General features: G+C 38.8%; 1 protein-coding gene across 4 annotated transcripts in view; it reads right to left on the minus strand.

The window, feature by feature from the left end:
* DDX10 (DEAD-box helicase 10) overlaps window positions 1-14,848 on the minus strand; it is a 288,051-nt gene that overhangs the window by 238,370 nt on the left and 34,833 nt on the right. For all 4 annotated transcript variants that reach the window (XR_012333339.1, XM_033862078.2, XM_073808237.1 and 1 more), the window contains exons 10-11: window positions 1,394-1,495; window positions 119-206 (exon numbers count right to left, since the gene is read on the minus strand). Coding sequence is in view for 3 of the 4 variants with exons in the window: in XM_033862078.2 (XP_033717969.1) it covers window positions 119-206; window positions 1,394-1,495 (190 nt within the window). In the remaining variant the exon portion in view is untranslated. The remainder of the gene's footprint in view (window positions 1-118; window positions 207-1,393; window positions 1,496-14,848) is intronic.

Raw genomic sequence — 14,848 nt, forward strand, 5'->3', positions numbered from 1 at the left:
TATACTACCTGAATATCTGAAGCATAACTATGCAACCTAGAAGTAGTAGAAAATGATACAACGTAACTTTATTATATGCTCTATTCCACTGAAGGTATCAAATTCAAAAATGACTTACCCTTTGAGCTCTTTCTTTTAAATCTTGATCTTGAGCTAAAAGCGATTCCAATTTTTTCTGAATGTCTGTAAGTTTTTCTGGATTGATTCTTTTGTAACAAAAAGATAAAGATTAAACTAAGACATCTCAATTTTAGAAACTGAAAACAGTATACAGTATTTTCTATTTTCCTCAGTATTTTTAAAATCTATAACATTATTTCTCATCTATGACCCAGATTAGACTGAAATTACACTAGACAGAAATTTGACTCTGCATATTTTGAATAATGCAGGAAAAAAATGTAAAATTCACATTTTCTCTAAACAACCCATGCTGAGTGACTGAAAGATTAGGTTAACACCACAATTAGCAATGTTCCCTTCTTAAGTCTTTAAGGATAGAAAGTAGCCTCTTGTGGGAGGTGGATCATCAATGAAATGGAATAAATGAAAGCAAACGTCACTTTTATACAATTTCCGTTTTCAGTCAAATACCATAAAACAAAAGTCAAATAATAAACAAGTAGCCAAGGATATAAATATTGTTTTCCTTATCTAGAAATCAGGCATAACATAATAGAATGGTTACTTAAATCTGCCCGGGGTTTAGAATGAAAATTACAGGAAAGAATGTAATTCTTACAAGCATCTATTCTAGGTTTCACAAAGGAAATTCCACTTGTTTCCCTGATTTTAGACTGAACAATTTTGTTCCTGAAAAGCTGGAGTGGTAATAGGTGGTGGCAGATGAGGTGTTTTTTACTTTTTTTAATTACAGGAAATATCAAAATATACAAAGGTAGAAAACTTTCACTCAGCCTCAACAATTATCAACTCACACCCAATCTTGTTTCATCTAAACTCTTATCCACTCCTCCACCACATCTAACCACCCTCCCAAGTTACTTTCCTCCAGATGAAAGCAGGGTGTTTCAAGGGCCCCAATATAAGTGAGACTACAATCAATTCTGCTGACACTCAATCTAAACATCTTCAATGACAGGAGAGGACAATCCTCTGAAATAGACAGACAACCCCAAAAATAAGTTCAGCCAAGAGGTTTAATTCTTTCAACCATCAATGCCTCCTGATGCTAACAAGGTCTCTTTTTCATCTTGTTTTCTCCGATGACAGTCTTCTAAAAAAGTTGTTAAAAACAAAGCAAACAAAAAGTCCAAAATCATAGAGCAGAAAAGCTTAGAGGGAGCAGAGAATTAGGTATACATAATTAGGCATAATAATTTCATGCCTTCATTTTTCTAACAATAATATCAAGACAGCAAATAGTTCTTACTTGATTTCCTTCACAGGCACTTTCTTCTGAAGAAGCTGCTGCACCATCCCTTTTTCTTCTGAGGGAAGCAAAATTAATAAAGCTTCACCATCCTCTTTGTACCTAAACAAAAAACAAACAAAATCCCTTCCACATTAATGCCATCTGCACTTTACATTTTAACAGTTTGATGAACAGGTAACAAGAAAGCAAGTTCACCAAATTAGTAAATATGAGGAATACCATTTTTTTTAACTTCTGTGACAACAGAAAACTAGGGCTCTTGAACACCTTTTTCAAAATTCATCACTAGTTACAATTCCCATTGATTTTTAGGCTATACCACAGTAGAAGAAACAAATCAATTAAGAATTTCTTAAATAACGGTCTACCTATAGCAAGGAGACAATTTCTCATTCAAGTCACAAGACTGATGTAATAAAATTAATCATTTAATAAACATGGCTCCCAATACATTAAGGAAATCTAATCATCTTCCTGGAAATTTTTCTTCTACCTTGGGAATAACATGGTTCAGAGTTCAGAGGCATCAGTTATAAGGAATGGATCTCTGCTCCGCTGAAAAACTTACTACCTCTAATCCATGATTTCTCTTCCTTCACCTAGTATATAGGTGCACCATCAAAAATTTCTATGTAAGTGGGCCATAAGGCACCCCATAGTTACTTAAGCTTCTTGTGCTACTTATATACAGATTTCCTGGATACCTTAGATATTACATGAAAGCAGTAAGACAGAATAGAATCAGGTATTTGTAGAAATTTCTTAAAGACAAAGAATTCTCTTCAGGGTTCATGCTATAAATATGAGGGGCAAATAAATTTTTATAGTTAACCAAATAAACTATTTACTGAAAAACTTTGTGCCAGGTATAAATTATGAAGAACACAAATAAATAGAAGATGAATATCCCTGCCTTCAGTGATCCAACAATATGGTTACCAGAAAAGACAAACTCACACAAAAGCAAGAGCCTCAAAAAACAGTCCCAAAATGGTAAATCACCAAGTGTCAAAGGATAACCACTGGCAATAAAGCGCCATGAACTCAGAAGTGAAAGGAGGACACTAAGGGTTAGCCAGAGAAAAAGAGAAACATGTCACAGCAGATGGAATTTGACGTGGGCCTTAAAAATGGATAGAAAGGGAAAAGCTAAGGTATTCCAAAGAGGAAAAATGGCATGAACAAAGGAGCGGGAACCAGAAAATACAAGACAAACACAGAGTAAACTAAAGATAGGAGAAATTCAACTGAAGCCAGTGTATGTAAGTACACAGCAGGAAAGACTGCCGGAAGGTACATGAGAGTCTGGTTTTAGAGGACCTTGGATAAGTCTCTAGAGAGACCAACTACCACTGTATATAAGCAGACCTTTATCACTGTACACTGGAGGGAATATGACTTTGTTGACTTACTGTCAATCCAAAGACTGAAGAGCAATTTTTACCTCACATGTTGATTTCAAAATTCTATTCCTACACAAAAGGGTAAAAAAACTCCAGTGTAATAGCATTACAAAAGTATGTGTTTATATATTTTTATGTGTACCCAGACATATAGAAAAGTATGAAATAAAACATCAAAAGTATTAAAAGGTTAAAGTTAATTCATAAATTTAAAAAAATTAAGGGGCTACTATATACCAGGCACTGAAATAGAGTGATAAAACAGATACAGTTCTGGCTGTCACGGAGCTTACAGACTATTAGGGATAGACATAAAACCCGTAATAACAACAAAGTGATATGACTGCTACAGTAGACATATGGGAAGCTACAAAAACACATAACACAGAGCTCTACACAATGTGCTCTAGGAGTTTAAAAAAAAAAAAGAAAGAAAAAACTGCCCTGAGAAAATGACATCTAAGAGCTGAGATTTAAAGAACAATTAGGAATTAGTCAACTGTTAGGGGAGAGTCAAGTTTTCCAGGGAGAAAACAGCATTTGAGAGAGTCCAATGGGTAGTTTTGTCTACTTTGTGCTTGTTTGTTTATTCCATGTTTTCTAAATGCTTGTGTATTAAACAGGGAGATGAAAGTAATTAAGCATACATTTACTCCTTTTACAAAGAATCTGTTTCACAACTGAAAAACTTCTTCACTGTATTTTAATACAGACTAGTATGACTCAAATGTTTCATCTTAATTTACTATGAAGAAATATGAATTTAAAGCATTTCCCCTAAGCAATGTTGGACTAAACTATCTGTGAGCAGAAATTATTAGTCTATGAAGTAGTGAGGTACCTGAACAAACAAGATATCTGAGAGACATCACAACTACTGAAATTCTAAAATTTTACCAAGGACAGGGTGAAGGTCAAAGAGGACACAGATCAGTCAATACTGACTCACTATGTATGCACTTACCAAATACCCTCAAAGCAGACCGACTCTTGAAGTAAAATCAGTTACCTTCATAAGTAAAAAAGCTTATTTCATGTGGTACAAAGAAAAATAATTAGGAATAAGGGAGATGAGTGGGTTGAAGGATAACACACGCTTCTAACATTCCACATCCAAATTCAGAGATGGAGTAAGAAAATAAAAAGGCTTCCAAAGTCTACTTAGGCCAGAGCTGTAGCAAAGGGGTAAAGAGAAATCTCTAGGATATCAAAAGGGAATCCAATGAAGATCTCAATCTTCAGACTGACTCATAAGCAAAAATAAGGCTAACCATCTACATCTATCTTATCTACCCATTCATGCATCCAGGGACAATCTAGGAGGATAAGTCACGAGTAATGTCACCAAGGGGTCATATTCAAACCTTTAACAGAATATACCTAACAGAATATACACATAAAAGGCTAAGGTTAAGACAGACTGCAACACTGAAATTTAGAAGAAAAAGATTCCCAAAGGAAAATGGAAAAACATGTCCAAAGTCGAATCCCACAAAGCAAGCATCTTTTAATAAAGATCATCACTGGTTATTTTACCTATTTTACATCACACACATCTTTTCCCAGAAACAATGTAAAGCACAAATTATCTCCCACATACCAACACCCAAAATTTTCCAGTAAGCTTTTATCACAAAAAGAAAAGCACTTTTAAAAAAGCATAAGCACATTTGCCCCCCTTTTTAAAAAATGCTTACAAGAATAATCTATTTACCCATGAGCTAGCTTTTATATTTCCAAAGCAATATCCAAGACCCAAGGCTAAATATATGCATAGAGAAATAAATGTTCTTCATAAGACCTACATTTTAAAGTTCTATATATTTAGACAGATTATTTTAAGAAACACTGTAGGCATCAAAAAAAAAAAAAAAAAAGCCCTGCATCTGAAACAAAACAAAAAGTCTCATTTTTACCATCAGTGTTAATACCATCAGTTACATTTATGTAACTCTTCAGAATTTATGATAAGCTTCATTTTACATTAATTTGCCAATCTTAAAAGCAAGCAACCAATTGAGGAAGCAAATAAAAAAGTTCCTGAAAGGCCAAGAAATTGGCCTAAATAAATAAATAATCAGCTGATGACTACATAATGAGCTGATGACTACACTTTCACTTCCATACTCCTTTTCAACTATAGCAGGATTCTGTCCGGAAAGAAGGATCCTCAATAGGTTGACCGTAACTGTCTGATATCAGGAAACTTACTTCTACACCCTACAGCTCACTTGTATCTCTAGCTAAATTAGGAGATCCAAACCACTGACTCTTGGATCCCAATGGTAATTCTTCCAATGAAATAACCTTGAAACAATATGGCCAGAGGAAGGGGAAAAGGCCTTGCCATTCTGGCAATAGTTTGCCTTCTACCCAAGAACCATTAATCCACCAATTCAGATTCCTCAACACAAACTCCATTCTAGTTGAGTCTTTAAATGGCCCTTAAACCTTGCTCACTCCTACCTTCAACAACTGCTGCAGCAGGATCTGACAGTGTTCACAACTGCCACTCTGAGTTCTCCCAGCCTGGTTCTCCAGGTTATCAATCAGGTTATAAAAGAATGTTTAGAAGGATTCGACTTTTGTAATTTAAAAAAATATATATACAAACATACACGAAAAAGAAATTTTTCTAGGTGGTAGAATTTGGGTGGTTTAACTGTTTTGCCCATTGTCTCAAATTTGTATAATAAATAAGCATGTCTTTTGTAATAAAACACAAGTTAGTAAAAACTTTATAAGCTTTAAAAATCTACATCTAACTCTTACCTTGTTTAACACATCCTAGTACTACCAATATTAGTGTATTCTCTTATCTTGACCATTAAATTAACATGTATGAATTTGACTTTCAGACCTAACATATATCGTATGTACCTAAAAGCTGGTGACTAAATATTTGGTGGGTGAAAAAATGCAAACAAACCACTAGATGTTGCACTAGCAGATGAAATACTGGATTTGGAATCAACAGAACTGATTTCAAGTTCCAGTTCTACTATTCATTAGCTTTATAAACTTGGATAATGAGTCATTTTATCACTATATATTGTATTTTCTTATTTATAAATTATACAGTTTGAGTGAGATGATCTAGGTCCCTTTAGGACCTTAATTCTAACACCTGTGACTGTATTAATATACTAGTCATTGTTCACAATACAAGTATGATCAAGAGGTGGAGAAATGGAGACAACTGTTGGTCACACTCTGCTATTCCACAGCCCTTCTCTCTTTTGTCCCCGCCCTGTGTCTGCTTCTATTCTCCCTATGCCTTAGCCTTACCTGTGGCAACCAGCCCCAAGAGTTCCTATCACTGTGGGAGGACAGTGCAGTCAGCCATACAGAGGCAGACAGACAGCCATAAGAATCAGAGTCCAATTGTTCTGCTCCTCCTGCACAACGTGGTACAAAGCAGAGCTTATTCCAGGATCTAAAGATACTACACTAGATTTAAAAAATAAAAAGACAGACTGGGAAATATTCCAGGAAAGATGAAGTCATCTGCAGCCTAAGATCTTAGAAATACAAACAGGTATACCACATAGGCTCAACAGTTTGACAAATGAGGTTCACCATAAAATAACTGGAAAGAAGCCAAGCTGGCTAACATGCATTGCATGGAAAGCTTCTAGCAAACTGAGTAAGTATAAGGATTTATGAAGTTCACAGGGTAAGGGTAGAAAACATTAAACTCTGTCAACTCTGTCCCCAGAAAAGAATTTTTTTTTTGAAAAACACTAAAGTTTTAATAGATTAAAAAGAAAAAGAAAATCTATACAAAAGTGGTACTGATACTACCTAAAATTATACTTTTAGGAACCTGAGAGATATGATCAATCCCATTTTACAAGAGAAGAAACTGAGGCTTAAAGAGGTTAAGAACACAAGTTCAAAGGGTACACAGCCATCAGGTGACAGAGCCATGTCCAAACCTAAACTTCTTGACTTTAAGGACAGTGTTTGATCAACTATGGGATATCTGTCTCTCACAGTCCAAATAAAGAAGGAAAATGCATATATTTTTAGTTTACCCTCATGACCATGAATGGCAGCAAACTTAAATAGAAATATCTACTTTCCTTCTCCAAGTACCTGCCTTTCATACATTCTAGAAGCCCTGCATGGAAGCAACGGCCACTAGACTTCATTAAATGAAAACAACTAGTTTGGGGCACAATGACAAGAACATGAGCTGTAGAGTCAGAAAGACCCAAGTATAAACCCCAGCCATGGTACTTCCTGAGTGATCTTAGACACATTTTACCTCACAATCTCTGAGAAACAGTTTTTTAATACGAAGACCTCTCTCATAAGGTTATTATAAAGGCTAAATGAGTTCATTCATATTCACCCAGCTATGTGTTAGGAAGTGAATGGCTAAGCCACAACCCATCATTCACTGTGGAGGTGCAGAAGAGGGCAGGGAAGAAGCTACCCTGGCCAAAAAAACAAGTGATATAGTCAAACCTCCTCGTAAACATACCAATGACAAGCCTCCTGGGAAACAAACATAGTAGATCTGCTAGCATGAGAGTCCTCATCTATGAGATACCAAGACGATGTACCAGGTTTGTTTACAGTCTATGCATTTAAGGAGTAGGTCTCTGGGATCAGCTTTGTAACTATACCAGTGGCCCATCGGTGTAAATGATAAACCTCATATATCACTTAGAGACTCTGAGGTTAATCTGGGCCACAGCACACCCTGATGTGGCAAGAATGCACCTGTGGAGCTGTAATGGAGGTCCCAGACCTCTTCCTGCCTTCACCTATACCGCGTGATTACCTTTGTACTTGAAATTACATACTAGTGAAGTTTGACATTAGGTGTGGTAGGCAGCTTCTAAATTACTGGCTCCCAATACAGTAAGTTCCCTACACACAAATCTTCAAGTTGCGAGCTTTCAAAGGTGCAAACGTGCATTCGCGTGTCCAATCACGTAAGTTAGTTCATGTGTCTGGTGTACATTGTCTGGTGTACATTGTCTGGTGTGCATGCATCCTCTACAAGTGGTTATGCTCTTGTGTACTTTACTGTACAGTACTGTATAGAGTACAGTAATACTATAAAGTATCGTTATTTCAAGCTAGATCTGCAAGAGGACTTCATTGAACCCTTTGCTGTATAACACGAGGAGTTTACTAATGAAGATCTGATGGAATTGGAGGCCCAGAGAAGGGACCAAGAGAGACAAGAGGAAGAAGTAACTGAAGAACCAAAGAGATTCACGACGCAGGAAATGGCAAGGGGATTTTCTTTATTTAAGGAGGCACTGGTAAGTTTTTCAGGCATAGGACCCTAACGTAGAACGGTACACAAAGGTTGCAGCAGCTCTTCAAAATGCAATCCAGTGCTACCACGCCATCTATGATGAGAAAAAAAGAGCTACTACACAGACATCACTGGATTGTTTTTTCAAGAGGGTAGAGAGAGTTGAATCCAACAAGGAACCAGAACCTGTGCCATCAACGTCAGGCATGAGTGAAACTGCAGCTTGCCCTACGTCTCCCACTGCTGACAATCCTTCAGCTCTACCATCTCCCACCTCCTCTCCCTCCTCCAGTCAGTAACTCTTCTTGTACTTCTTGTACTATACTCTTCTTGTACTATACTACTGTACTCTTCAAGGTACTGTACTGTAAGATTTAAAATGTTTTCTTTATTTTTTGTGTTTGTTTTTTATGTATTATTTGTGTGAAAAGTATTATAAACCTATCACAGTACAGTACTATATAGCCGATTGTGTTGGTTGGGTACCTAGGTTAACTTTGTTGGACTTACAAATTGGACTTATGAACGCGCTCTCGGAACGGAACTCGTTTGTATGCAGGGGACTTAACTGTAATCTGGGCCTCCTGGCCAAGATGAAGTGTTGACACTGCTCTTGGCAATGATTTTTTGTGTGTGACACCAAAAGCAAAGGCAACAAAAGCAAAAACAAACAAGTGGGACTACATCAAACTAAAAAGTTCCTGCACAGAAAAGGAAACCATCGACAAAATAAAAAGACAACCTACTGAATGGGAGAAAATATTTGCAAACCATATATCTGGTAAGTTCTAAAATATTCAAGGGGGCTTCCCTGGTGGCGCAGTGGTTAAGAATCCACCTGCCAATGCAGGGGACACGGGTTGAAGCGCTGGTCGGGGAAGATCCCACATACTGTGGAGCAACTAAGCCCATGCACCACAACTACTGAGCCTGCACTCTAGAGCCCGAAAGCCACAGCTACTGAGCCTGCGTGCCACAACAACTGAAGCCCACGTGCCTAGAGCCCGTGCTCTGCAACAAGAGAAGCCACCGCAATGAGAAGCCTGCGCACCGCAATGAAGAGTAGCCCCCGCTCACCACAACTAGAGAAAAGCCCGCACGCAGCAACGAACACCCAACGCAGGCATAAATAAATAAATAAATTTAAAAAACCAAAATAAAATAAAATATTCAAGGAATTCACACAATAGCAAAAACCAAAGAATCTCATTCAAAAAATGGGCTTGAGGAGACATTTTTTTCAAAGAAGACATACAAATGGTCAACAGGTACATGAAAAGGTTCTTAACATCACTAACCATCAGAGAAATGCAAATCAAAACCACTATAAGATAATCACCTCACAACTGTCAGAATGGCTATTATACAGAAGGTTGGAAATGACAAGTGTTGGCAAGGCTGTGGACAAAAGGGAATCCTTGTGCACTGTTGGTGGGAATGTAAATTGGTGCAGTCAGTACAGAAAACACTATGGAGGTTCCTCAAAAAACTTAAAAATAGGTGGAGCTGGGGAACAGGGCGGAAGAGTAAGACGTGGAGATCACCTTCCTCCCCACAGATACATCAGAAATACATCTACATGTGGAACAACTCCTACAGAACACCTACTGAACGCTGGCAGAAGACCTCAGACCTCCCAAAAGGCAAGAAAGTGCCCACATACCTGGGTAGGGCTAAAGAAAAAAGAATAAACAGAGACAAAAGAATAGGGACGGGACCTGCACCAGTGGGACGGAGCTGAGAGGGAGGAAAGGTTTCCACACACTAGGAAGCCCCTTCGCGGGCGGAGACTGTGGGTGGCGGAGGGGGAAGCTTCGGGGCTGCGGAAGAGAGCACAGCAACAGGGGTGAGGACGGCAAAGCGGAGAGATTCCCGCACAGATGATCGGTGCCGACGGGCACTCACCATCCCGAGAGGCTTGTCTGCTCAACCGCCGGGGCGGACGGGGCTGGGAGGTGAGGCTCGGGCTTTGGTCGGAGCACAGGGAGAGGACTGGGGTTGGAGACGTGAACACAGCCTGCAGAGGGTTAGTGAAGCACGGCTAGCCGGGAGGGAGTCCGGGGAAAAGTCTGGACCTGCCGAAGAGGCAAGAGACTTTTTCTTCCCTCTTAGTTTCCTGCTGCGCGAGGAAGGGGATTAAGAGCGCTGCTTAAAGGAGCTCCAGAGACGGGCGCAACCCGCGGCTAAAAGCGCGGACCCCAGAGACAGGCATGAGACGCTAAGGCTTCTGCTGCTGCCACCAAGAAGCCTGTGTGCGACCACAGGTCACTGTCCACACCCCCCTTCGAGGGAGCCTGTGCAGCCTGCCACTGCCAGGGTCCCGGGACCCACGGACAACTTCCCGGAGAAAACGCACGGCGCGCCTCAGGCTGGTGCAACATCACCCCGGCCTCTGCCGGCGCAGGCTCGCCCCGCGCTCCATACCCCTCCAACCCCACCGCCTGAGTGAGCCTGAGTCCCCGAAGCAGCTGCTCCTTTAACCTCGTCCTGTCAGAGCGAAGAACAGACGCCCTCTAGAGACCTGCACGCAGAGGCGGGGCCAGACCCAAAACTGAGCCCCGGGAGCTGTGAGAACAAAGAAGAGAAAGGGAAATCTCTCCCAGCAGCCTCAGAAGCAGCGGATTAAAGCTCCACAATCAACTTGATGTACCCTGCATCTGTGGAATACAAGAGTAGACAACGAATCATCCCAAATTGAGGAGGTGGACTTTGAGAGCAAGATTTATGACTTTTTCCCCTTTTCCTATTTTTGTGTGTATGTCTATGCTTCTGTGTGAGATTTTGTCTGTATAGCTTTGCTTCCACCATTTGTCCTAGGGTTCTATCCGTCCCTTATTTTTTGTTTTTTTCTTTAAAAATGAATTTTTTTATTAATAATTATTTTTTACTTTAATAACTTTATTTTATCTTCCTTTATTTTATTTTACTTTACCTTCTTTCTTTCTTTCCTTCCTTCCCTCCCTCCCTCCTTTCTTTCTTTCTTTCTTTCCTTTCTTCCTTCCTTCCTTTCTTTCTTTCTACTTTTTCTCCCTTTTATTCTGAGCCATGTGGAAGAAAGGCTCTTGGTGCTGCAGCCAGGAGTCAGTGCTGTGCCTCTGAGGTGGGTGAGCCAACTTCAGGACACTGGTCCACAAGAGACCTCCCAGCTCCACATAATATCAAATGGCAGAAATCTACCAGAGATCTCCATCTCAACACCAGCACCCAGCTTCACTAAACGACTAGCAAGCTACAGTGCTGGACTCCCTATGCCAAACAACTAGCAAGACAGGAACACAACCCCACCCATTAGCAGAGAGGCTGCCTAAAATCATAATAAGTCCACAGACACCCCAAAACACACCACCAGACGCAGACCTGCCCACCAGAAAGACGAGATCCACCTCATCCACCAGAACAAAGGCACTAGTCCCCTCCACCAGGAAGCCTACACAACCCACTGAACCAACTTTAGCCACTGGGGACAGACACCAAAAACAACGGGAACTACGAACCTGCAGCCTGCAAAATGGAGACCCCAAAAACAGTAAGATAAGCAAAATGAGAAGACAGAAAAACACACAGCAGATGAAGGAGCAAGATAAAAACCCACCAGACCTAACAAATGAACAGGAAATAGGCAGTCTACCTGAAAAAGAATTCAGAATACTCATAGTAAAGAAAATCCAAAATCTTGGAAATAGAATAGACAAAATGCAAGAAACATTTAACAAGGACCTAGAGGAACTAAAGATGAAACAAGCAACGATGAACAACACAATAAATGAAATTAAAAATACTCTAGAAGGGATCAATAGCAGAATAACTGAGGCAGAAGAACGGATAAGTGACCTGGAAGATAAAATAGTGGAAATAACTACTGCAGAGCAGAATAAAGAAAAAAGAATGAAAAGAACTGAGGACAGTCTCAGAGACCTCTGGGACAACATTAAATGCACCAACATTTGAATTATAGGGGTTCCAGAAGAAGAAGAGAAAAAGCAAGGGACTGAGAGAATATTTGAAGAGATAATAGTTGAAAACTTCCCTAATATGGGAAAGGAAATAGTTAATCAAATCCAGGAAGCACAGAGAGTCCCATACAGGATAAATCCAAGGAGAAATACGCCAAGACACATATTAATCAAACTGTCAAAAACTAAATACAAAGAAAACATATTAAAAGCAGCAAGGGAAAAACAACATATATTACACAAGGGAATCCCCATAAGGTTAACAGCTGAACTTTCAGCAGAAACTCTACAAGCCAGAAGGGACTGGCAGAACATATTTAAAGTGATGAAGGAGAAAAACCTGCAACTAAGATTACTCTACCCAGCAAGGATCTCATTCAGATTTGATGGAGAAATTAAAACCTTTACAGACAAGCAAAAGCTTAGAGAGTTCAGCACCACCAAACTAGCTTTACAACAAATGCTAAAGGATCTTCTTTAGGCAAGAAACACAAGGGAAGGAAAAGACCTACAATAACGAACCCAAAACTATTAAGAAAATTGGAATAGGAACATACATATCGATAACTACCTTACATGTAAATGGACTAAATGCTCCAACCAAAAGACACAGATTGGGTGAATGGATACAAAAACAAGACCCATATATATGCTGTCTACAAGAGACCCACTTCAGACCTAGAGACACATACAGACTGAAAGTGAGGGGATAGAAAAAGATATTCCATGCAAATGGAAACCAAAAGAAAACTGGAGTAGCAATTCTCATATCAGACAAAATAGACTTTAAAATAAAGACTATTATAAGAGATAAAGAAGGACACTACATAATGATCAAGGGATCCATCCAAGAAGAAGATATAACAATTGTAAATATTTATGCACCCAACATAGGAGCACCTCAATACATAAGGCAAATACTAACAGCCATAAAAGGGGAAATCAACAGTAACACATTCATAGTAGGGGACTTCACCACCCCACTTTCATCAATGCACAGATCATCCAAAATGAAAATAAATAAGGAAACACAAACTTTAAATGATACATTAAACAAGATGGACTTAATTGATATTTATAGGACATTCCATCCAAAAACAACAGAATACACATTTTTCTCAAGTGCACATGGAACATTCTCCAGGATAGATCATATCTTGGGTCACAAATCAAGCCTTGGTCAATTTAAGAAAACTGAAATAGTATCAAGTATCTTTTCCGACCACAACACTATGAGGCTAGATATCAATTACAGGGAAAGATCTGTAAAAAACACAAACACATGGATGCTAAACAATACACTACTTAATAACGAAGTGATCACTGAAGAAATCAAAGAGGAAATTAAAACATACCTAGAAACAAATGACAATGGACACACGACGACCCAAAACCTATGGGATGCAGCAAAAACAGTTTTAAGAGGGAAGTTTATAGCACTACAATCCTACCTTAAGAAACAGGAAACATCTCAAATAAACAAGCTAACCTTGCACGTAAAGCAGTTAGAGAAAGAAGAACAAAAACAAACCCAAAGTTACCAGAAGGAAAGAAATCATAAAGATCAGATCAGAAATAAATGAAAAAGAAATGAAGGAAACGATAGCAAAGATCAATAAAACTAAAAGCTGGTTCTTTGAGAAGATAAATAAAATTGATAAACTATTAGCCAGACTCATCAAGAAAAAAAGGGAGAAGACTCAAATCAATAGAATTAGAAATGAAAAAGGAGAAGTAACAACTGACGCTGCAGAAATACAAAAGATCATGAGAGATTACTACAAGCAACTCTATGCCAATAAAATGGACAACCTGGAAGAAATGGACAAATTCTTAGAAATGCACAACCTGCCAAGACTGAATCAGGAAGAAATAGAAAATATGAACAGACCAATCACAAGCACTGAAATTGAAACTGTGATTAAAAATCTTCCAACAAAGAAAAGCCCAGGACCAGATGGCTTCACAGGTGAATTCTATCAAACATTTAGAGAAGAGCTAACACCTATCCTTCTCAAACTCTTCCAAAATATAGCTGAGGGAGGAACACTCCCAAACTCATTCTACGAGGCCACCATCACCTTGATACCAAAACCAGACAAGGATGTCACAAAGAAAACTACAGGCCAATATCACTGATGAACACAGATGCAAAAATTGTCAACAAAATACTAGCAAACAGAATCCAACAGCACATTAAAAGGATCATCCATCATGATCAAGTGGGGTTTATTCCAGGAATGCAAGGATTCTTCAATATACGCAAATCTATCAACGTGATACACCATATTAACAAACTGAAAAACCATATGATCATCTCAATAGTTGCAGAGAAAACTTTCAACAAAATTCAACACCCATTTATGATAAAAACCCTGCAGAAAGCAGGCATAGAGGGAACTTTCCTCAACATAATAAAGGCCACATATGACAAACCCACAGCCAACACTGTCCTCAATGGTGAAAAACTGAAAGCATTTCCACTAAGATCAGGAACAAGACAAGGTTGCCCACTCTCACCACTCTTATTCAAAATAGTTTTAGAAGTTTTAGCCACAGCAATCAGAGAAGAAAAGGAAATAAAAGGAATCCAAATCGGAAAACAAGAAGTAAAGCTGTCACTGTTTGCAGATGACATGATACTATACATAGAGAATCCTAAAGATGCTACCAGAAAACTACTAGAGCTAATCAGTGAATTTGGTAAAGTAGCAGGATACAAAATTAATGCATAGAAATCTCTGGCATTCCTATACACTAATGATGAAAAATCTGAAAGTGAAATCAAGAAAACACTCCCATTTACCACTGCAACAGA

The sequence above is a fragment of the Tursiops truncatus genome, chromosome 8 (genome assembly GCF_011762595.2).
Source record: "Tursiops truncatus isolate mTurTru1 chromosome 8, mTurTru1.mat.Y, whole genome shotgun sequence".
Lineage (NCBI taxonomy): Eukaryota > Metazoa > Chordata > Mammalia > Artiodactyla > Delphinidae > Tursiops > Tursiops truncatus.